The 22,566-nt window shown below is 47.7% G+C and overlaps 1 protein-coding gene across 2 annotated transcripts; it reads left to right on the top strand.

Moving 5' to 3' along the window:
• The first annotated feature begins 2,201 nt into the window (after positions 1–2,201).
• On the top strand, positions 2,202–21,546 carry Sp1 (transcription factor Sp8). Of its 2 annotated transcripts, XM_018034799.2 has the most exons (3): positions 2,202–2,657; positions 18,820–19,858; positions 19,927–21,546. In XM_018034799.2, the coding sequence occupies exons 1-3, from the start codon at positions 2,571–2,573 to the stop codon at positions 20,814–20,816; spliced, it is 2,016 nt and encodes a 671-aa protein (XP_017890288.1). In that variant the 5' UTR covers positions 2,202–2,570; the 3' UTR covers positions 20,817–21,546. The 2 variants fall into 2 exon arrangements, with proteins under 2 accessions (XP_017890288.1, XP_026674396.1); XM_026818595.1 differs by having other exon boundaries at positions 18,820–20,586.
• Positions 21,547–22,566: the final 1,020 nt, after the last annotated feature.

The raw sequence follows: 22,566 nt of genomic DNA, 5'->3' as shown, positions 1-22,566 counted from the left end.
TCCCGGTTCATTGTCAAAACATCCCTTTTCTCGAGCCCCATAACTGTTGCCGTTATCCTATGACCCGGTATCCCATTGGAGGCGGGCTGAATCGCACCTTTTGTTACCCGATCGCACGCGATGCAGGCATCATCGTATTTTCGAGTCGTACGAGGGATGCCATTCGATAATGCCTCGCGTTCTGCGAAATATTTGTTCCTCGATTAAGACTTGTATTGATTTTCTCTTTAATTCCACGCAAAAGATGTTCCGCCAGTGGCGATTAAGCAAATTATTGCAGTTCTCTCTTAAATATACAAGGCAATCATTAAAATTTGTATAGATAGGTTTGAAAAGATTTAAAAGCATCGATAGATCAATGCAAGGTATTCCAATGCTATATTTTTAGAAATATTGATCAATCCCGGCATCGAGTGAACATAAATATTAAGCACTTTAAGAGCTGATTTAGAACCGCGAGTCTTATGCATAAAACGTCTCGGACAAAAATCACCCGGCATTAAGAAGTTGATGCGGTTGATGAGATATTACGCGTAAATTGGCCGCGGAAATCTCGGACACGACTAGAAGATAGCCTCTTTGCTCCAGCGACGAAGAGCGGTTATGAATGGGTCGCGATTAGGCGGTCGCCTCGCCGCAGTGGCGCCTGTAGATCCTCTTCCATTATGGGAAATTAGGACCTAATGCGACTCGAACGCGTCCGTTCAACCAATGGCGTAGACTAAACTGTTCTCTAAAATATTAGCTAGTTTCGCAGTCCTGTCAATCCGCTTTAAGCTAGGATTTCCGCGCAACATGCAGGTCGCCGTGCTTTGCGATTTACAATCATAAGTTCTCACGCGTTCGGCGCAGACATGAATCAAATTTTAATAAATAGAATAAAAATAGTAAGACGCAACGGTCTGACGCTGCGGGGAAATTCTACCTTTATGCGTAATGAAGCGTCCGGTTACCATAAAACGTGGTACGCCAATGGTAATAGCGAACAACCGACTCAGGTTCCTTGTTCGCTGAAATTTAACCGGGTGTACAGCCGGCTCGGTACGGACGAGTCGATAGCATTTGAAATTCAAACTCCTCGATTAAAATCACATTAGAGTGGACTTATAAGACGTTTTCTTGCGCTGCGTTGGAACGCGCGTCGCTTGAACATCGTAAGGTTGGAAATCTGATGTATTTAACGATTTGAAGAAAACCTCTTCACACGATTAACTAGCAAACTTTATTTGATCTTTTTATGTAATCGAAATATTCCCTTGAATATACAAACTGATGCAAGTATATAGATATACTTGACGCCCGAAATTGAGGCTCAGCGGATAATAGATTAGCGCGTAAGTAGAACGAGTCGGGTTTGGTCAGACATCTGTCCGATTTTCCTTTATCCATCGCGCATGCGGCGGCTCATCGATATACGCGGATTAGAGACAAAGTTTGACGAGTTATCCGAGGCACAGTTTTCTGTTTCGAAATCGCATGCCGGAATTAACGAGCACGGATAGGAGCGTATAGTATCGGGTACGACGTCGGGAACTGAAGGAACGCGTGGATTCGATTTGTATATCAATTACGCGGCCCCCGGGTCGATGAACTTCCCTCGTTTCGCCGCGCTGGTATCGGGCAGCGGCATGTAGGTATTTAAATACCGACTATGTGCATACCGTTACGTCAAACAACGAGGCTGAAGTTAATGCGACAACTTCGGGTCACGTAAGCCGGTCTGCCCGAAGCAGGAAGTAGGAGAAACGAGCGAGAAAGGATCCGAGGGAGGAAGGACAAAACGTAGAAAGTAGATGGAGGTGAAACGTCCAAGAGGGCAGGCACGAGCAAAGTCGTTGTACGCGTGCCTTCTCTTCGTGGCCGCGCCGTGTGCGCGCGCATTTCACGGTTAAATTATCCGGGGGGAGGGTTGCGGATCGTTGGTGCGAGGGAGAACCACCGATGAGGCGAGGAAAGGAGGACGGAGAGAGATAAGCGGAGTGGGAGCAATGGGAGAGGAGAAACGGATAGAGAGAGACATAGAGAGAGTGGGAGGAAGGTCGGTGGGGATAAATAAAGTAAAGAGGAAGCAGGTACGGCACGAGGGCGGTCAGGGGCGGCAACTGGTACCCGCTGGGTTCCGCCCAGAGGGTTCTGCCCCTTTTTTGCCCAGGGACCAAAGTCCTGGGCTGGAATCCCTACTACTATTCCCTTGTGGTCTGGTCGGGGCACAGCCGATCGGATTGCCGGCAGTCTGTCACGGTGCGAAGAACAGGAACCACGTTAACCGGTTTCCCCGACGCAGCAGCCTTTTTCGACCCACTCGCTTTTTTAACCAGCCGACGGCCGTGGACCACGGCTGCGGCCTTGTACCTTAATTTCTCGAGTATCTCTTTCAATTGATTCGACGTAGCCGAGTTCCGAGTCCTCTGGTGAACGCAAGTGAAAAGTGTGATTTGTTGCGGACTTTAACTCTGCGCGGAGGACGTCGCGATACGCGAACGTTATTCGTCGAGTTCGTTGAAGAACGCCGACGGACAGGATCTCGCGAGGAATCGTGTCGCCTGATCGTTGAAACGCGCGTCAACGAGATGTTGACCGACATGACGCCGGCTGCGGCTGGACAACTTTATCCGCAGTTACAATCGATCGCCAAATCTCCAGTACACGGACATGTGGTGAGTCTTCAATCTCTGAAATTACTTACCTGATTGCTTGGAAAATTGTTATCGAGTCGCGAGAGCGTACCATAATATGAAAATGTGGAACAGTCGATAAGAGCATGTAGTTTTCTTGGTACCGGCAAAGAATTGAGATCAGGAGTTAACTAATGGCCGGATTTGTTCCACGATGGTAACCCGTGAAGTCCAGAGGCAAGGGTAGCTGTCAACCTCTGATCTCCCTGAGGCAAGGTCAATTACTCAGCCTCCTTTAGATAGGGATCTTAATCCGTCCAGGTAGACCAGAATCGTTGATCTCGTAGATCAGGTGCTACTGTTCGATCTTGTCACTTTTGTCAGAGAACCTTCGCCAGGCTAAACGATAAAATCAAAAGCCTCGTCGGGATAATAAAAATTAAGCCCATGTCGAATACCGCCATAGTCACTCCATTTAATTTTGATAGCCTATACTGACCCATAGAATTATCTTTCTCAGCATTTAATTTTGAATAGATAAAGTGCGATGAATAAAATCGAATAGAGTAGCAGACACAAATATAACCGTACGTATTTTTGTAATAATGAAAGAATCAGATGTAAAAGCGCAACATCCCTGTTGCGCAGATGTCTTGACCATTTCCCGTATTGTCGCAACGACAGAGACCGCCGCGTCATTGACAATGTCAGTTACTCAAAGATCTTGTTGGCTACCTGAGCATTATCAGCTCGCACCGTCTAGTAATTCGACGGATCATCCGGGATGATCTATTCTGTTTTGACAGAAGACGGCGGTCTCCGTAGCCACGAGAACCGCTTTGCTCCGTGAAAATCCGGCCAGTCTTTTGTGCTTTCTATCCGACACGTGTTCCGTTCGGTCTTCTCGCTCCCTTGACGTCTCGCTTCTTTCCTCCCGGGCTTCGAACCTTTTATTTTATGACTCGGCAAGAAGGACGCTGCCGGTGCCGTGGCCTCGGCGAGATGATTTACGAGTCGACGTAAAAAAGTAATTAAATCCTTGGCATCGAAAAAGAGACGCGTACGAGTATTAATTAAGTCAGCAGAAAAGTTTCCTGTCCGTGTGTCATGCCGAAAATTAATCTCCGTGGAAAGCCACGAGAGTTCTTCCGTTTCAGAAGGATCCTGTAGTACTCCGTGTATTCTCGAGTCTGTTGCTTCTGACTAAATGAATTCTCGTACAATTATTTGTAACTAAAACCAGCATACATAGCGATTAGTGGTAAAATAAAGTTTCTAAAATGTATTTCAAGTTACCTGACGTATTATAGTAGATTGTCACGACATTTAAAATGATAAATACTAGTTCCATCGAGTAGTGACATTGATTCGCTCTGGCTGCAACAAGAGTGAATGTTACGAGCAGTTTACCATTGTTGGTCTCTTTTCTGTCTATCACGTCACTGGAGCACCCGATCCGAATGTATCGAGTATCCTCGACATAATAGTCCTTGCGCAAGGTTCTCAGGGATCAAAGGGAATGGCCTTTACCTGTGCACCCGAGGAGCCAATTATTTGTCTGCTCCTCTTTGTGCACCGGGAAGATCCACTTGACAGGATGCGTGGGATGGTAACACGATATCTACTTCCTCTCGTCATTCGATCCGCTCGTCACGAGGGATCGTCAAGAATTTTCTTTCTCGTCACACTGTCATCGGCCTGGTTCGCGAATCTTTTACCTTACTTCCGTTTCGACGATGTCAACGATTCCGTCGAAACCTTCTTAACCATAGCCAATCCGCTGCCAATCTTGCTAAACTACGCGTAGTTTTAAACTTTCGATTCGTTTCGAAGTATCTTACCGTCGAGTTGAAGCGAATTTCCTGTTGATTAATTAACCAGTCGACGATAGAAGCTTATGCTATATCGACAGGCATTCGTTCGGCTATAAGTAATCCCAACTGGTGACTAAGTCGTTCTCGGATCGATGAATCTTGTCGCTGCGCACGTTACATTGATCGCGATGGCACGTACCATCATCCGAATTCTGCTTACTAATTCATGGATGAAATTCACCACGTTCGGTCGCTGTTTATATGGATGATACATTATTTCCGTCTATTACAGTGAGTCGCCAGCCTTTTTACGATTCGATTTCCATGACACTTTGACTCGCTCAAGGCTTTACTTTTTCCGGAAAAGAGGAAAGAAATACAAAATTAGCAATGCTTTGTTGTAAGGATCAGGCAAAAATGCCTGTCGCTCTGAAAACTCGAGTATCTACTTGAAATCTCGCTCCACTTCACTTCTACACGCTGGTAATACGATAATCCGATTTGTAGGGCGAAAGTGTCCTTTTAAGCAACGCCCCGTTGACATTTTCGAGAATGACAATGGACTGTGAACGGGCGCAGCGTGGACCGCTTGTCGCAGAAATACGGTCTTTTCGCCGCGCTCCAGGGGATGAAAGCACGGGTGCTCCTCGGCCTTTTTATGCGACCCGAGAGGATTTACCTGGAGCACCGGATGCTACGAGGATGCCACCCCAATTTGTCCAGTTTAATTGTGAGAACGAATTCGAACGCCGGAAATCGTTGCGTCATACGCGGGGTGTCGTCTGTCCAGCGATCACGCTCGGTTGCAATCGGTGAAGAAGCGAAGGGCACGGCTGACGTCTCCACCCCTTGGCCCGTGTCGAAAAATCGTTCACTCTTCGGTGTCCGATGATAAAATCCCTTCCGATTGTCGTCACGCCCACCACAGTCGGCGGCGCGCAGCCGCTTTAATGAATTATTTTCGTCAAGTACGACGCGTGTAAGTCCCGACGTGTGTAAACACCCTTTCGAAGACCCGTTGGATACGCGCGGGGCCCGAAAAACGGCAGATGTTCACGGTGACAACATGGCCGCTGTGACTGACTATCCCCGCGTTGTTGTCGTTCGTCGCGCCTTGAAAAACCGTTTTCGCATGTATAATCGATCAATTTCACGGCCCTTGAACGCTACTTCACGCGACAATCCTTTGTCGTCTAGAATTCACTCTATCAATCGTGCTCGTTCTATCATAATTTTCTTTTAACGGCTGTCAGTTCGCGAACTCTCAGATTTAACAATACTGGTCGAGGTCTTGCGAAGCGAGAATCAGATCGTGATTATTTTGTTCGGGAAAGGTTGCGAAACCATCGGCGAGCAATTCCCGGAGGAAAGCTTAAGATATTCATTACGGTGCTCGCTCGGTTTTCATTAAACGATCAGAGTTGCAATTTCGTAGTCCCGGGGTTACACGAAGGGTGTACGGCGAAGTGCACGTACGTACGCAAGTTTCGCCGGCATCGTTATCGTGGGTAAGGCTCGATAATTGAAAACCCTAGCCGCCCCCTTAGCTCGCCGGGTTCGCGCATACACACGGTGTTCCTATTGCTCGCGCGAGAGTCAGCTCGAATTATCGGTCATTATGTATCGCCCCGTTGTGCCAGCGTCGATGGAATTATTCATTCGAAAGGAAACGTGGAATTCCGCGTCGTATTCGCATCTTTCCCCATCGTTCCTTCCGAGAATGATCACCGATTAAGTATCCAGAAAAATTTCCCTTGAACCGCGGGGGACGAGCGTAACGCTGCTAAATACGCGAAAACGCGAATATGGATTCTCGTTTTCCGATTTCTGTTGTATGTAGCGTGACGATGCGGCCGTATCGGAGCTGCAATTTGGTGCGCGGAGAACAGACCGCGTGGTACGGTGCGTGTGGGTTTACTCCGGCGCGACCGCGTGCAAACGCTCTCGTGTACGTGGCCGTAGTACGCCTTCTACTTCTCTACCGGCCATCATCGTATCGCTGGAAGGTCCGATAATTGAAAAGGCAAGAAGTTATCCGGCGTGTTGCATCGTCGTTGCAAACAATATCCCCTTCGGTCGCGGAGCGCGAGCGAGGATAGCACGAGCCCTGAGAGATGGTACACGTCGAATTACTGGCCATTATCGTGACGTATCATCGCGGTAGAGCGTCATTCACCGCCGGGACAGCACGGCACGGGACTTATCATGGGAAAGGATGAACAATACGCGATCTGGTCAACACCTCGAGGCCTTAACGCGCGCCACTCGAGCAAAGTGGAAGACGATTATTAACGACTCGATTCTATTAACTCGACTACTTTCCTCCTTTAAACACAATGCAACGTTTTCGTTCTCCTCTGGTTGGCCGTTCACGAAATTGCACGCTCGAATCGGTCCGACCGCCGCTTACCGTCATTACAAACGATAGATCCTCTGTACGCACCGAGTTTCCTATGAATTTTCTTTCTCCTCGCTCCTCTTTCTCTCTTTCAATCACCGGCTATTACCGTGCATGGTGCAAACCGCGTCTTTGTATCTCGCGTTGCGAACACCTCGTGGCTCGATCGGATCGCCCGCCTCGGTAAGGAAGCGTGGCAACAGCAGGGAACCCCCGCAGGGGTGCGAAACCCCCACGGCGTCGGAACCAAAATACCAAACGTTGGCTCAGCGGTTCACCGATGATTTATCGACTGTACATTATACGTCCTATCAAGCGCGAATCTTTTACACCGTACGCAACAGCTCGTCGATTGTTTGCCCTAAAAAACGATTCCTCTAATGGCTGAATATTGTTTCAATCGCAAGAATTGTGTAACTCATTAAATACAAGATAACGCCTGTCATGGATAAATTATAAACGTTTGCATGCAGTTAGTTAATGCAATATGAAGTGGCGATAAAGTAACGCGATAATGAATTTGACAAAACAATCAACAGACATTAGCATTAAGTATGGAGTAAGCAAATTCAAAATATGCCTTTTCATTATTCATGAGATTCATGTTGGCACTTTCCATTTTTGTACATGAAATAAATTTCTGATTACAAGTTAACAAGTTTCAGTGTTTGAACACACGACATTGAAGTTGAAGAGATGAGTAAATATATTATCATTTATCACGTACTATCGAATTGATTTACAATACGGACATCTTTAACATATCTCGAAAGGGAGATTGCTTCTTAGGACGTGCGTAGAGCAATGACCGTCGTAAAAACTTCCGGTATATCCGGCACGAGAGAAGTACTGCCTCGATTTTCCCTTTAGCAGTTAGCAGATGCATACGGCAGGAGATCGTTCGCGCTCCTCTCGTCTCCGGGCCTGCCACGGTTTGCGTGTTCTCCGCTCCGCGAAGAAGGAACCTGGTGAGTTTTAAGCGATGCTCGGGATAATTGCGGCTGGAATTACTAAAGAATGCCGCAGGATCGATAGGTCCGACTCGTCCCGAGAATCGCTACAAACGGTTGCTCGAGATTGCGTAAATATCGAAGTTTGACACGCATCTTTGTGTTCCCGATTGGACGAGCCAGTTTGCTCGGCCGATGTTAAAGCGAACGGGTTAACAGCATTCAATTCGGTCGGAGAAGACGTTATTTGTTGAGATACGCTCGATATAAATACTATAAACGAACAAATTATCTTCGCATTCGGTTTTTTCTTCTTTATTTTTGATAATGATTTACCGTGGCGATAATCAAACGCGAATTTCCAGCCGCTTATATAAGGTTGCGTAAGGATAAATCGCAGTAGGCGAACGAGTGCAACGAAAACCGGAATTCTGGCGAACGGTCTCAACGAGATCGGCTCAATTTTCTACGTTCCGTTTTCGCACCGCGTCCTTGCGAGCGGATAATTTGCATTTCGGTAAAGCAGTCGCGTTCCTTCCCTACGGGGCTGAATTATGTCCTGATTCGCATGTTACGCAACGTGTTTCGTGTTTGACAATTTAAATATTTAGTTAGAATGCGGAAATCCTAAGGACACTCGCGAGGAAATTTCCGAGAATAATAGACATAGTGAAAATTGCAATTTGTCTTTAACCCTCGTTTGTATCCAATTTATTCAACTTCATCTGTCCTTCGTACACGAGGTTGGAGCAACTGACAAAAAAATCATTTCCCTGTTCTCTCATCAACTACTTACTACCCCATTTGCCCCCCACATTTGCCCTCCTCGCAAAGAGTCGGACGGCGAGCGTTTGAAAAATGCGATTCGTCAGACATGCTCGTCTCGAGAGAATGCTTTTACGTTGGCCATGAATTTTTATGGGAGGGAGAGAACGGTTTCCGAGTTTCATGAGAATGAAGACGGCCATAAATCTTCGCGAGGAGCAACGCCTTTCTCTTTAAGAAACTGGATCGTCGCGGTTCTCCACTCCGGCTGCGCGATTCGCAGTAGCCCTGCCTCGAGTCTCCGTATTAGCGAGCTCCAAATAATCCAAACAATCTACTGATACCTATTTAGTACGGGCCGTGGTTTAGTGATGTTTCCGGTGGCTAACGGACGATAATTTATTTACGAGCTTCGGGGTGGGTGTATGGAGCGACCGCAGGCAGCAGCAGCAGCAGCTCTCACAGCTCGCTCGGCCACTAAATCGCGAAACGATAAATCTGAGAGCGGAGTCACCCTCTTTATGGACCTCTTATACCGGGGATGATGTCCTCAGGGGGTAGCCTAATATGTCACAGTCTGTTGCAGCTCTCTGGTATCGTCGTGAACGAGGGTGGATGAGAGACCTACGATCTCTAAGGGTTACGCGCGCGAGGGGTTAGATACGCTTCTAATGGACTGATTCAATACCGACGCGACGATCAGATAAACCGATCCCGCGGTACACGCGTCTTTGACGATCGAATTAAATCGTCGTTTTTCAATTCGCTGATTATCGTTACTCCTGCGGTCGAGATTTATACGAGCGGAACCTGAATAATATTTTAATGAGGCGTATGAGCAGAGTCTGGGGTCTGTCCTGTTTGAACTAATAATATGAAAGTCGAATTGAATTCTCATTTAAAGATACTGTTTGTAAAAAGTATTGTGTGCACATTCAAGGACGTACCAATAGAAAAACGTTGACACAATTTTCCTGTGATTTGCAAAATTGTTATTTTTCCACAATGCCAGCGCATAGCAAATTAAAGCAGTCTTATCTTAAAAGCGTTACGTAATCGTTTGTCGCGCGGTTACGTTTCCTCCGTCTAGCGTTAACTTATTTTTAATAAGTCGGCGAGTTCAAGCGATGCTTGAACAAAACGCTGCGTGATTCCTTGGAGCCTGACGAACTCTTTACCTGAAAACGATCGCGCACAGACGAGCGCGCGTGCTGGCCAGTTATCGGCCGGGAAATCGTGATCGTTGCAAACGCAACATGACAGCTGAACAATTATTATAATCTTTGGCAGCCCGGGTTAACAGCGACGATTTGCATAAACTCGTGAAACGTAACGCAAGCATGCGGCGGCGGTGGCGGCGTGCCGTGCCGGAAAAGCGGCAGTGCACACACGCGTTCCGCGTACACACGGCCCGGAATTTACGATACAAAAGCACGATGAAGCTATAAATCGCGCGCGGGTTCCAAGCGCGGAAGACACGCGAGCCAATTTGCCCAGGGATCCGGCCGCGCGCATCGCATCGTTCTCATCGGCGTAATCGCCGTTCCAGACAATGTTCTCGCGACACCGGAGCCTTGTATCAATTTTCAACGCCCGCACGATACATCCTTGACAATTATCGGAACGACTCAACTTGGCTGACCGACGTTCACCTATTCGTTCCGCGACAGCGCTGCACATTTACAAATCCAGCAGGTTTCAATGCCAATCAATTATTGCAATTAAAATCGTATCAGTTTCGAAAGCGAATTGATGGAAAGTTTCGTTATCGAAAAACGATCTCCACCTTCCCTTTCGAATTCTATCGATAAATTTAGCTCTGAGCAGGCGGACAAATAGACGAATTAATCTGGGGCATTAGCGGCGAGTGTCCACAGACTTTATATGATCGAAATTGATCGTTACGCAAGTAGTTTACAGACAGAGAAAGTGTGCACAGTCCAGCCGCTTCGCGTTAAACGCGAAAATCAAAAATATAGTCTAATTTGTTTCTTTATAGTGGAGTACAAATATTTTTAAGAATATCCAAAATTTAGGAAAAAACTTGAATTTATTTCATTATATATTTTTGACTCGTTTTAATAGTTTCATTTCTGACAATAGTCTGTCCCTCGTGTCAGTGAGTAAAATTAATGCTGTCATGGCTATCATGTCACTCACAATCAGTAATATTCAGTGCGAGATCCAAGGATACAACTATGCGTAAGCACATCGGGGTGATTATAATAACGGAGAAAATCAATCGAACGGACGTGTGCGTCACGGATGCAAATGGGTTTAATGGTGATTAATTTCTGCAATCCATTCGCGATCTTCAAACACGCCCCTTTCGCCGACCGTTTAAATTTCATCATCACGGATGATCGCCCGGGTATTATTTACCTTGTCGAATTATTTGTAAGATCGCGTACAGAAATCGTTTACTTTTTACGTCGGGCGTGTTGCGAAGATGCAACGATCCACACCGTACCGACACTGGATACTTTCTCGTGCGGTTCGTAGCACCTGCGTGCGATGAGATGAACGGGTTCACGGTCTGCCAAAGGTGATTTAGTGGTAGTTTGTTGGCGTAGCGCCGTGAGTAACGCTTCGGACCGGCCCGATGTATATAAGCGTATTACACGATCCTCACGTGCACTCCGATGTATTGCGTTTCGGCGTCCAAATTACCTGGACCAATCGCTTACATCTGAACCGCATTGCTCAAGCTTCATCGAAACCTGAAGATCGATTCAGGTTTGGGATTCTATCGTGCGTCGAGCCTATCTATGTACATAATCTGGGACATACATATTTTAAACTTAAACAAACGTTGATTTTTCACGAATAGCTAATGTGAAATTACAATATTCAAACATTAAAAAAAAAGCCAGCTATCAATACTTCAGCAAAAGAGCCGTAATCTTTAATGACTTGCAATTTCTTGTAATGTCAATCAAAGATGTTAATATACTGTGAATACAGGAATTACAAATAACGTTCCTTCATAACTATACTTACTCTCTGTTTCATAAAAAAAAATGCGCTTTCATACGACCAATTTCGACTTGAACCTTCGGTCTCGTTAAAAGTATTAGCAAAAATTGGAACGCTTTTTGCGACGTAGGAACAAAGTTGCGAAACTTGTCGTGGGGACAGGTGCACGAGCGATCGACACGCGACGACTTCAACGTTCCAGTTTCTATTTCCTTGGATGACGAGAGGGAACACGGTTCGACGAAGACGTTGATGTAGTCGAGAGGCGAAGTCGGATAGAGCGTATCGTCGTTACCGCGCGAGGTCCATTTAGATTTAGCCGGTGTTAGGTGTTTACGAGTTTTTAATTGAACGTAAATATTCGCAGGTGCAGGCGCGCGGAACCGTTCGGTCGGCTCTCGGGCACAGGTTCAGGCGGCAATTACCTATTAGGGAACGGGCTCGCGCATAATATGTATATCGGGCTGCATCTTGGGCTTCAATGTAAGCTTCCGTCGTGTCATAAAAAGAGCACTTGGCCCGTTAGAAGTACGCCGCCCGGTGTAAATTTATCGGCTCGCGCGCGTCCGTTCGTCACCGAATTTTGCTCAAACGTCTCCTATTCACTCTCGATTATTATTAAACTACGATCTCCTGCCACGGTATTACAACAGTCGTTTCGATGAATGTCTTGTCTATAGTTGGACACTTTGTTCCCAACTTGAAAATTAATACTAAACAGCGAACTGCAAAACGTATTTAATTTCGTTGGAATCTGAAGAATGGAAAAATCTGCTTAATCGTTTCAACGCTATCGTCACCGTCAATCAATTGTCGCTGAAGTCGAAAGACGGGGCAAAATAAAGCTACCACTGGCAGCAATAGAAAGCAGCACGTTTTTCGGACCGTCAATAGGTTCATCCATCAAATTCTTGAATCGCTGTCGAAGACGTTCACTATTTGGGGCAGATGCACGACATCAAAGCTTTGACAGATGACTTGACCCGTGGTAGCCATCGCGGCCTCGCCCTGCGGATCGTCTCAGAAGTCCTGTTAAACCGTGGATCATTTAAATGCTAATATCTGGTTTTAATTTATCGACCCGTACCGATTCCCGGTTTCCCGACGAACGTTATTTACTTAAAACTCTTGTAATTGAAAGAAAGCCGCCGACCGGGACCACCGTGGCGGTAGATGGTGATAAAACGTTGAATATACGGGGACGCTGATCTAGAAGAGGAATAATATATATTGATCGGGCCGACGCTGGTCTACCTGGTCGAACAATAAAGACGCGATTACGGACCCGCCCCTTGGACGCGAGCGCGAAAGATCTTCGGACAAATGGCGTGGAAAATATTGTCATTATATACAGCGGGATTTTGCTTTGAAACGAGATTCGACTTTTACGAGATGAGACGTCGATTAAGCTAAAACTTCTCGTTCCGTGGATTTGGAAATTACCACTAGATCTCAGTCGTCGTTTCTATTTTCCGATTCATAATTTATAATTACTAAATTTCCATTGTATCAAGCCGCAACGAAACTTTAGTAAATTAAAAGGCATTAAAAATGAAGTTCAACAAATTCGAAATAGTATGTGTCCAAGTAAAAAGCGGCGGAGGAAGAACAAGCGAGGCGATGTGACGTTTAGTACGCCTGTAACGTTAATTTAATTGAACGCGGAGGCAACCGAGCTGTTTTTTGTGCGAATGTAAAATTTTATGTCCGGCTGTCCTTTGAAACGACCCGAGGTTTACGCAAACGCATCTCAGGCAGCGTGGCAAAGGATGAAACCGACAGGGTAAAGTTGATAAAGAAACCGACGGGAACCGCCGAAAGGGGGTCACATTCCCGAAATTAGCAGTAGACTAGCCGGGACGATAGATCGGACACTCGGCCGCTAATTGGCTGCGGAATTTTATGCACCACTAAATTACTCGATGCAAATGCGCGCCGACTTCCGTCTCCTTCGCCGTAGCACGAGATATTCCAGATGCACGCGCAACTCACTGCTCCGCTCGCTCCCGCATAAACGATTTACGCCGGCCTCATTATCCTAATGAAGACGTAACCGCTGAAAACGAGTCGCGACTTTTGCCGCTCGAAATCCAACTGGCCCGTGGAAAAAACATCCGTTAATTACTGAGCTTCAACGATAGTCGCGAGACGCCTTTGATCCAACCACATCTTTACCCGGCTCGCAATCAATCTTACTGTACTGTAACATACGAACAGAGTGAATTTTAAAAATCGGACCGTTTCCCCGTCGTGAGTTTAGGAACGATAAAAACGGCGATAATTGATCAGGAATTATAACGACTCGTGTATAAATGCTCACTTAATATTCTGAGCTGTTAACGGCGATAGATTTACGAGTGCTAATGAATTTCGGCTCGTTTGTTTGTTCCATTATACGATTCTAATGTTTCATAGTTTTACTTCGCGAAGTGGAACAGTTCATAGAGCACGGGCCGATTACGTGGGATCGCTGTTTTGTACCCGGAAATCATTAGATCCAAGGGCGATTTGAAATTTGTCGGGGAACCGGGGCCAAAAAAGTTGTTGGCGAGGAACATGGACGGCATGGCAAAAAGAGCGGTGGGCGAGCTGAAGAAATGAAAGAAGAAGGAGCGTCTCTGTGTTCCCTCCGGTCGCCCCGATAGCCGAATAAATTTGGGTAGCTCCCTGTTTTTGGCCCCGGGCCACGGTTACACACCAAACCGAGGCAGAGAACTTTTTCGGATATACGATCGGACCTTTCGTAACGCGCGGCGCGCACACGAAAAAGAGATAGCCTCACGGGTTAGCTCTCTCACGATGGATTTAATTAAAAAACATAATTTAGAAGGGAGGATAACAGGTAGCTGCCGTTTTGGTGGGAACTAACGGAGGCTCTCTGGTCGCGCAGCGTAGCCTCGGTTACTCATGAATAATATTATTAATCTCGTCTCATCCACCGAAAGCTTCTATCGTATCCGGCCTTCCTCGTCCTTTCCAATAGACGCTGACGACTCTAATTCTACTTTACTCATGGACATCTTGCCCTCTATCGACTTCTTCTCGATTAATCACCAAGATTTATCATGCCCATCGGGTCATCAAGAAGTTACTAAATATCCCCAAATTGAACAACGATATTATTGAAATGGTCGTAGATCAAATTAGATCTGTTTGAATTCACAAAAGTATTATCGTGTTTATGGACGTATTCAGATAAAAGAATGGACTTGTATATTGTTTCTGCTCTAATTACTTCAATTATGTTCACAATCGGCTGATGGAAGGAACCAAGGAAGTTGGCGCCGAAGAGAACAGTGTTTTCCGTTAATCATAACCACTATCAGAGAACAAATGGTGTATACGAATAATAAGTTGACCATGTACAAAGGGGCAGCTCTGTTTTATAGGGGCAAGTGTCTCTGCGTGTCGGCGCGGTTGCATGCGTTGCCCGATAAACAAATAATTAGCATTAGAAGCAAGGCACGATATCGTAACGATCTCAACTTGCCACAATTCTAAAGGGTAGCATCGACTCAGTCCAGAGCCAACGCTCACTTGCCAACAATTCACTGTACATCGTTCTGTGTGTAAGCTGTGTACTTTTTCACTGGATATCTGTGAAGGACGCGATTAATGAAAGGTACAAAAATGTTGCGAAGAGCACGGACGATGGGAAGTTCGCTCCTTAATTTAATCTCTCGCGGTCGTTTTTATTGCTGCAGTGAGTTGTTGCGGTGAGCTTACTTTTACAACCGGCGCCGCGTTGCTTTTATAACAACCAGATCGATATTAAGATTGTGCTTGGCCCGTTCGCTGGGGGATAACATTGCACGATGCAACCGGGCAACAGGAAACGACGAATCTTTACTGCACGGTTTATGAGCGTTTCGCGAGGTGAATGTTGGAGATAAGTCGACCGAGTCTGCGATTTGGGAAAACAAACGGAGCGCTTGGCTAGATGATCGCGTCTCTTTCACGCAGGAAGAGTGATGCAGGTGAATCCAATCAGAAGTAGCTCGGAGCAGGTGTCAGAGAGAGAGAGAGAGCCGTTGGTCAATGCCTCTCGACAACCGACCGAGGTTTTCTGCGCAAAAACCAGAAGACATCGTCTACTAATTTTGCGTCCTTCTCTATTACCAAGGAGAGCCGACTACTTCTATCGAGTTTTTGTCTTCAGACTCGGTTTAATTATTATCTTTTCGAGATTTTCAAACAATTGTTTGATTGGAAATTTCAAGATTCTTGATCATGATCAAAGTAGTCACAAGAAATTGCTTTATAATGTCGTTTTAAAATATGATAATCCTACGAAAAGTGTTCGCCTCTCAATTGAGGAACGAATGAAGTCTCTATTTGCGGCCGAGTAAGTAGTAAAGAAGTCTGACACGTAGACGTCGGATGCGGTTTGCCGCATTCGCCCAGTTGGATCGACACCCTATGGTTTACCGGGTTCGCACCCTCGCGCTGTTGGCCGACCGTCGCGTCGTCGTGCGAACCCCGCGTCCAGCTGTCGCGTGGCTTTTGCTCTCGCTTCAACACCTACCGTCCCATTCTATTCTAACCATTCATTGGCCGTGCCGCTTTCTCTTTACGTCGTCGCGTCGTTACACACCGATATACTCGCAATAGCGACTTTAGAGTGATAAGAAAGCCTTCCCGTATTGATACGCACACACACAATTGTAATAAGCAAAACGATTACAATCGGTCGTACGATTTGTTTTAAATCAATCGGATTCAAAATCTACAACAAGATTCTATGGTTAAGATATTAAAAAAAAATGTAAGGAAAGGTGTTTCGATATAAACGTGTGACTAATTTCAGAAAAATTCAATAGATTTTTAATTCAGATTTGTTCAAGCTCAGGGTTTTGTTCAACTTGCTATGAATCTTATTTGTCGCATTCAGTCCTATTTCCCGAATCATTTAGAATGGTACGATTGGCGCAATGACAAGTTCGAGGACCACCGATGCGAAGAAACCCTCCGAAGCGTTCGACTCAGTCATTGTTGAAACTTTACGATGACCCGCGTCCCTCGAAAGGTCTCGGCTAGTGTTACGCGCTTCTTAGAAGGTAGCCCGGCCGAGAGGAGCCGCACTGGTTTTTAATTTATGCGCTGCATACCCGAAGGCGTTATTAGTCCTAGCTGGCTAGGATGGGCGTGACGTCACGCGGCTAAAACAAAGGATCCTCTAGCCGTGCCCATCCTACGATGATTTTCTTTCAACTGTGCCGACAGAATCCAATGAATCTCGTTCGTAATTGCCTGTTTTACAACCTGATACATAGACAGCTTCTTTTCTTCTATCCTCAAGTTCCTTAGTTTGCTTCAGCTTTCCTTTGATTCAATACGTAGATGCTGATTGCAGATAAACTACAATGATTAGGTATAGCAAGGAAATTGTTATAAACTAATTTGTTGATCTGAGTAATGTTGCTTTAATCGATAACCCTGTTAGTGCCTTCTTCATGTGCTTCTATTAATAATGAGTACATCGACAGTCATTCGCAATGGTATCACCCTAGATACGTAAATCGATCCAAAGCTTCGCCGATCTCAGCGGCTCGCTGTGACCTATAGAGCGCTAACAATAAATAGAACGAGCTTCTTACCGTGCTACCGCGGGATATACAACATAGAACAGAGGAAGGAAGTCGGAACAGGCTAATTGAGAGACGTCGTTGTCTCCACCGGGCTACTGTCATATCGTCCCGCCGGATCAATACGTAGCTTGCCTACAACCTGCACTCACGGAGCTGGGAGAGGGCGTGGCTCGTACACCACCGGCCGAAAGAGATACTCTCTCTCTCTCTCTCTCCTTTTCCCTTTCGTTCTCCTATTTCATCTGCTTTCTATCTTCCCATTTTCTATCTTCTATCTTTCATCCCAGCCGCGAAAAGACTTCGCCTTCCAGCCCTTAGCGTGAAAGAAAAGTCAGAACGAGGAAATTGGAACCGTCCTCTTTTCCTACTGACCGACAGGAGAGGAGACGCAGTCTTCGGAGGAATCCTCTCGTTTGAAAATCTTCAAGTTAACGAAGCAACTGTAATAACACGCGCGAAGGTGCGACGGCGTACGAGGTATACATGAAGGGTTCGATGACCCGCGGCAGGACGACCCCGTGATTTTTCCATTTTTTCTGTAAAACAGTGGAACGGTAAAAGGAGAACGGCGACGACCGCAACCATGGTTATTACCGTGGCAACCTTGCCCGAAGTTACAGCATGGGGTGACCGCGGATTGGTAGGGGTTTTTCTCTCGGTCTGTCGCTCTCTTTGTCTCTATCATCGAAGGGTGCGCGCACCCGTTGTCTTTGGTCGATGTTGGTGCAAGATTGAACCGCGTGGGGGCGTGTCGCCTCGATGGCGCCGGCTGCTAATGGCCGCGCGGTCCGCCAGACTTTAATTTCCTGCCGCTTCCGCGGACTCTTTTGCCTTTACCTTTCCACGTCCGAATCCGCTTCGGACCCTTTCTTTCCAGCCTCCAGCCTTTCGGTAGCCGCCCGACCGTTCCCTGTTCCCATCTTCCTTGCCCTCGGGCCGACGACGTCCCGGATGATTTGCATGCGAACGAGTCGTCGGGAAAACGATGGGAATAACTAATAGGAAACTCTGAATAACTTTTAGTCGCAAATGTAATTGCAACCAGCATGAGGGATTCGTTGTTGATTCGATTTCGACAATAGTATTAATGATAATGTTTGGCGTCGTTATGACATGAAAGTAGACGAGATAAAATTGCCTCGGGGCAGACTCGTTTTATGCTTGAAAGTTCTCAGGACACGAAATGGGAGCTAGATACTGTTCCAGCTAGTTTTAGGCACTCTTAGATCTCTTTTCTAGGATAGGACCGGCAATTTAGTGTCATTATACATCCTCGGGTGAAGCCCCGGGTCTCGATACGGCGGCCGGTGGCGAGAGCCAGTCGGGACCACGGTCTCTTTTTTGGGTCGATTTAACCACGATTATGGCCGCATCGTCGTCCGTTGGATCTCGATATTACGAGCTGCGTTACCTTGAGAAAGCGTCTCAATCGGGGCCGGCCGATTTCGAGCCCGGGAATCGATGTAGCATACGCGCGGGCACCTAATTCGCGAACCCCGCCGAAACTCGTTATTATCGGCTTGCGTAATCGTATCGGAAGAGTGGACCGTAATTCCGAGGTAACACCTGCTCAGGAACGCCGTAATAAAATCGTGGTGGCTAGCGTGTCGTATTGGCCCCGGTTGGCTGGCTCCCTCGATCGTCCGAACGTCCGACGAAAAATTCAACCTCTACGCCGGTTGGTAATCGCCTCGTTCGTTTTTCTCGTTTCAGGACCATCCGGGCTTACGGGGCACGCCGCTGGCGATGCTCGCGGCTCAGTGCAACAAATTGAGCAGCAAGAGTCCACCGCCGTTGGCCGACGCCGCGGTGGGCAAGGGTTTTCATCCATGGAAGAAGAGTCCGCAGAGCAGCGGCAGTTCGCCGCAACATTCGACTGGAAGCGGCGGCGGAGGAGGAGGCGGCGGAGGTGGAGGAGGTGGGTGCACGACGACCGGAGTGAGTCAGAGGCCGGCGGCGACGAGCAGCGCTGGGAGCACGACCGGTGGCTATGCGAGAGCGCCGGTGACTTCGTGCGCGTCGACTGCGCCCCAATACGGCAGTGATCTGTATTTCCCCGGGACAGCGAGCGCGCAACCGGCTGGCGATCCGCATCATCATCAGAGCAGCCTGCTCGGTAAAGTCGAGGGAGCGACCTTGGGCTCGGTATACGGACGACACCCGTACGAGTCGTGGCCGTTCAACGCGATGCCGGGCGCTACGCACGGAGGCATAAAAGCCAGCGATGGTTGGTGGGACGTTCACGGTGCGGCTACCGCCGGTGGATGGCTGGACGTCGGCAGTACCGTCGGCGTCGGCGTCCACGCCGCGCAAATGGCCAATTACTCGGCAGACTACTCGACGAGTCTAGCGCTCGCGGGCAATCATCTGTTAACCACCGCTACCACCGCCGGACACAATCTCCTTCAAGACACGTACAAATCGATGTTACCGGGAGGTCCGCCCGGTTTCGGGCTACATCATCACGCGGCGGCGTCGGCGAGCGCGGGCGCCGGTGCCGGCAGCCCCCAAGGTAGCGGTGGTGGCGTCGGCGTCGGCGCCGGCGGCGTCAGTCAAGCGCCCTCGCCGCGATCGCAAAGACGATACACCGGCCGTGCGACCTGCGACTGTCCGAATTGTCAAGAGGCCGAAAGACTCGGCCCGGCGGGCGTACATCTTAGGAAGAAGAACATCCACAGCTGCCACATACCCGGCTGCGGTAAGGTCTACGGGAAAACGTCGCATCTGAAGGCCCACTTACGGTGGCACACTGGTGAGCGACCGTTTGTTTGCAACTGGCTTTTCTGTGGCAAGCGGTTCACACGTTCGGATGAGTTGCAGCGGCACCTTCGAACCCACACCGGCGAAAAGAGATTCGCCTGCCCGGTCTGCAACAAGCGGTTCATGCGCAGCGATCATCTCGCGAAGCACGTCAAGACCCACAGCAGCAGCAGCAGCAGCAGCGGCAGCAAGGGCAAGGGGGGAGCGGGGAGCTCGTCGGCCGAGTCCTGCTCCGACAGCGAGGACAACGGGAGTCAGCAGAGTCCCACTTCCAGCTCGGTGCCGCCGCAGCCGCAGCCGCCGCCGCCGCAGCAGCAGCAGCCACAGCAGCAACCTCAGGGCCAGCCCCAGGCTCAGGCCCAACAACAGCAACAGGCGCTGGCGGCGGCGGCGGCAGCGGCAGCGGCGGTAGCGGCGGGCCAGGACACCACCAACAACACCACACAATCCCAGACCACCACCAGTCTCGGCCATCAGCCGACAACCCCCATGACCCCAATACAGATGACCCCACCGCCTCTGACCCCACACCATCCCCACCACCCGCATCTCCCGCCTCTAATGCACCATCCGCATCATCACGCAACATCCGTGCCAGCGGCCCACCATCCGCACGCGGGGATGAGCATGCACTGAGCCCGGTGGGGCCCGGAGCCGGTGCCTGCAGTACCGCTGCCGCAACGGCCCTGGGCTCCCCCCTATCCTACCCCCTGAACTTGAACCTCGTCCAGAATCACCAAGCCATCAGCCACCATCACACCACTACACCATCCAACGCTCCCCATCATCAACAACATCAGAACCATCATCACCATCATCACCAACACCATCATCACCATCAACATCACTCACGTCAGAGCAATTCCTATTCCGTACAACAAAATCCTGGCACGCCGGGGACCGCGCAGACTCCCTCACCCTCGTCCCCCGCGCCTGTACATAGTCTCTAGATTGACATCTTTTCGTCTGGCCACTCTTTCCTATTATCGACCATCGACAACGATCGTCTTCTAAAACATTGCCGACAATTCGACGGCACTCGAGACGACAATTTCGAACGATCGCACGTTTTCTTGCCAGATTCGTGAACGAATCTCTGTATAGCTGACCGTTGCCCTGGCGATCGCTTCACCGATCCTCTGCCCCTTGTCCTCTTCGTCGGCAGTTCGTACCTCTCCCTTGCACTTGTCGATACGATCGGCTCTTTGTTACTTGTAAATACTTATACATAGCGCGTGAGAAAGATATTATATTAATTATGCGGTGTAATTTTAAGCGGTGTAAAAAAGGAATCCTACATAAACGCACTTTGTCGCGATGTACCATACACTGGAAACACGTACGTAGTCATACACACACACACACACGCATAATACACGACAGGCAAGGAAAAAATATACATAAATGATGCGCGCGTTATTGTACGATCCCGTCAATTCGTACAGCATCCATAGATCACGTCCCCCACCGAGCAGGTTCCAAACGGATTTTCGAACGCAACGGATTTTCATTGTCGCGATTATCTATTAATTTCGCGTGATCGCGTTTGAAACCTGTACTTCGGATTAGATTTCCCCCGCGTCGATCGACCAGCTCCCGTCGATCATTAAATATCAGGATATTATGGATTAATTATTACGGATGAATTAATTAATTATTAATTATTATTAATTATTATTAATAATTATTATTGATGTATTATTATGAAGATTATAAATTCATTTTAAGAGAGATAAAAAGAGAAAAATAAACGATGCTTTTGTGAGTAACCTGGACCAGTTCTCTTTCTCTCTCTTCTGCTGATCACTAAATCTATTTTTCACCCCCTTAGCTTTGCCCTCGTAGCTTATGACATTTTCTGGCGGGCCGACCGCATCCTGGATTCTCTTCCTAATCAAACCGGATGGAACCATCTACTGATTTAATTCTATTATATTCGCATAGAAAGCTCTATTTGACTCGAGTTCGATTGCTTCTCCCGACTCATACATGTTCACTTGCGAAATTCATTTTCATTCGTGTTTCCAATGCACTAAGTATCACTCTCATAATCGATAAGTGTTTGAAACGAATGTGTAATTTATTACATGCGCGATTTGCATTAAAATTCTTCGCGAGAGATTTCTGCCTTTGTCGGTCCGCGAACAAAATCGACTAGCGAGCGCTGTTTTCTTTTTATACACCGGCCGACGATCTCCTTACCTTGATTAACCCGAAAAGGGTTTTTATCTACTTCCCGATATTATTCCTGTTGGCCTATTTCTCCGTCGATCTCGAGACCTGGCCGCTACGTATCCGAGCACTCGACGTTATTACCGAGGATGACTCGGCTTATTCCGAACCTCGGCCCCGGCCTCCCTTCACTAATGCCTAAATAATGACGTGTATACGCGACATGCAGCTTTATAAGCTTCGATAAATTTAATTACCCTCGATTCCCGAAGGTCCGCGCGCGTAATTTCCTTTTAATCGCGTGTCATTAAAGAAAAAAAATGCATGAAACGTTGTTGAATCGAACAGTTCTTTATGGGCAGCTACAACAGAAAGCATGACTTACGAATCATTTCTCTTAAAATTGTACTTACGCGGGTCAAATAGTAAGTAAATATAGTATGAATACAGCGGGGAAGATTGAATGATCTGGCAACGGCGGACCGTAACGGAGCTTTAAACGATGCCCCGCATTTCGCTAAATCGGAT

The sequence above is a fragment of the Ceratina calcarata genome, unplaced genomic scaffold (assembly GCF_001652005.2).
Source record: "Ceratina calcarata isolate Rehan_Ccalc_2016 unplaced genomic scaffold, ASM165200v1 scaffold81, whole genome shotgun sequence".
Classification (NCBI taxonomy): Eukaryota; Metazoa; Arthropoda; class Insecta; order Hymenoptera; family Apidae; genus Ceratina; species Ceratina calcarata.
This window is presented reverse-complemented; position numbering and strand designations above follow the sequence as displayed.

Bases quoted from the DNA above. Each gene is read 5' to 3' on its own strand.
- Sp1 (XM_018034799.2), top strand. From the start codon at position 2,571: ATGTTGACCGACATGACGCCGGCTGCGGCTGGACAACTTTATCCGCAG. The intron at 2,658-18,819 runs GTGAGTCTTCAA...TTCTCGTTTCAG, and splicing joins CTCCAGTACACGGACATGTG to GACCATCCGGGCTTACGGGG. The intron at 19,859-19,926 runs GTGAGCGACCGT...GATGAGTTGCAG, and splicing joins CCACTTACGGTGGCACACTG to CGGCACCTTCGAACCCACAC.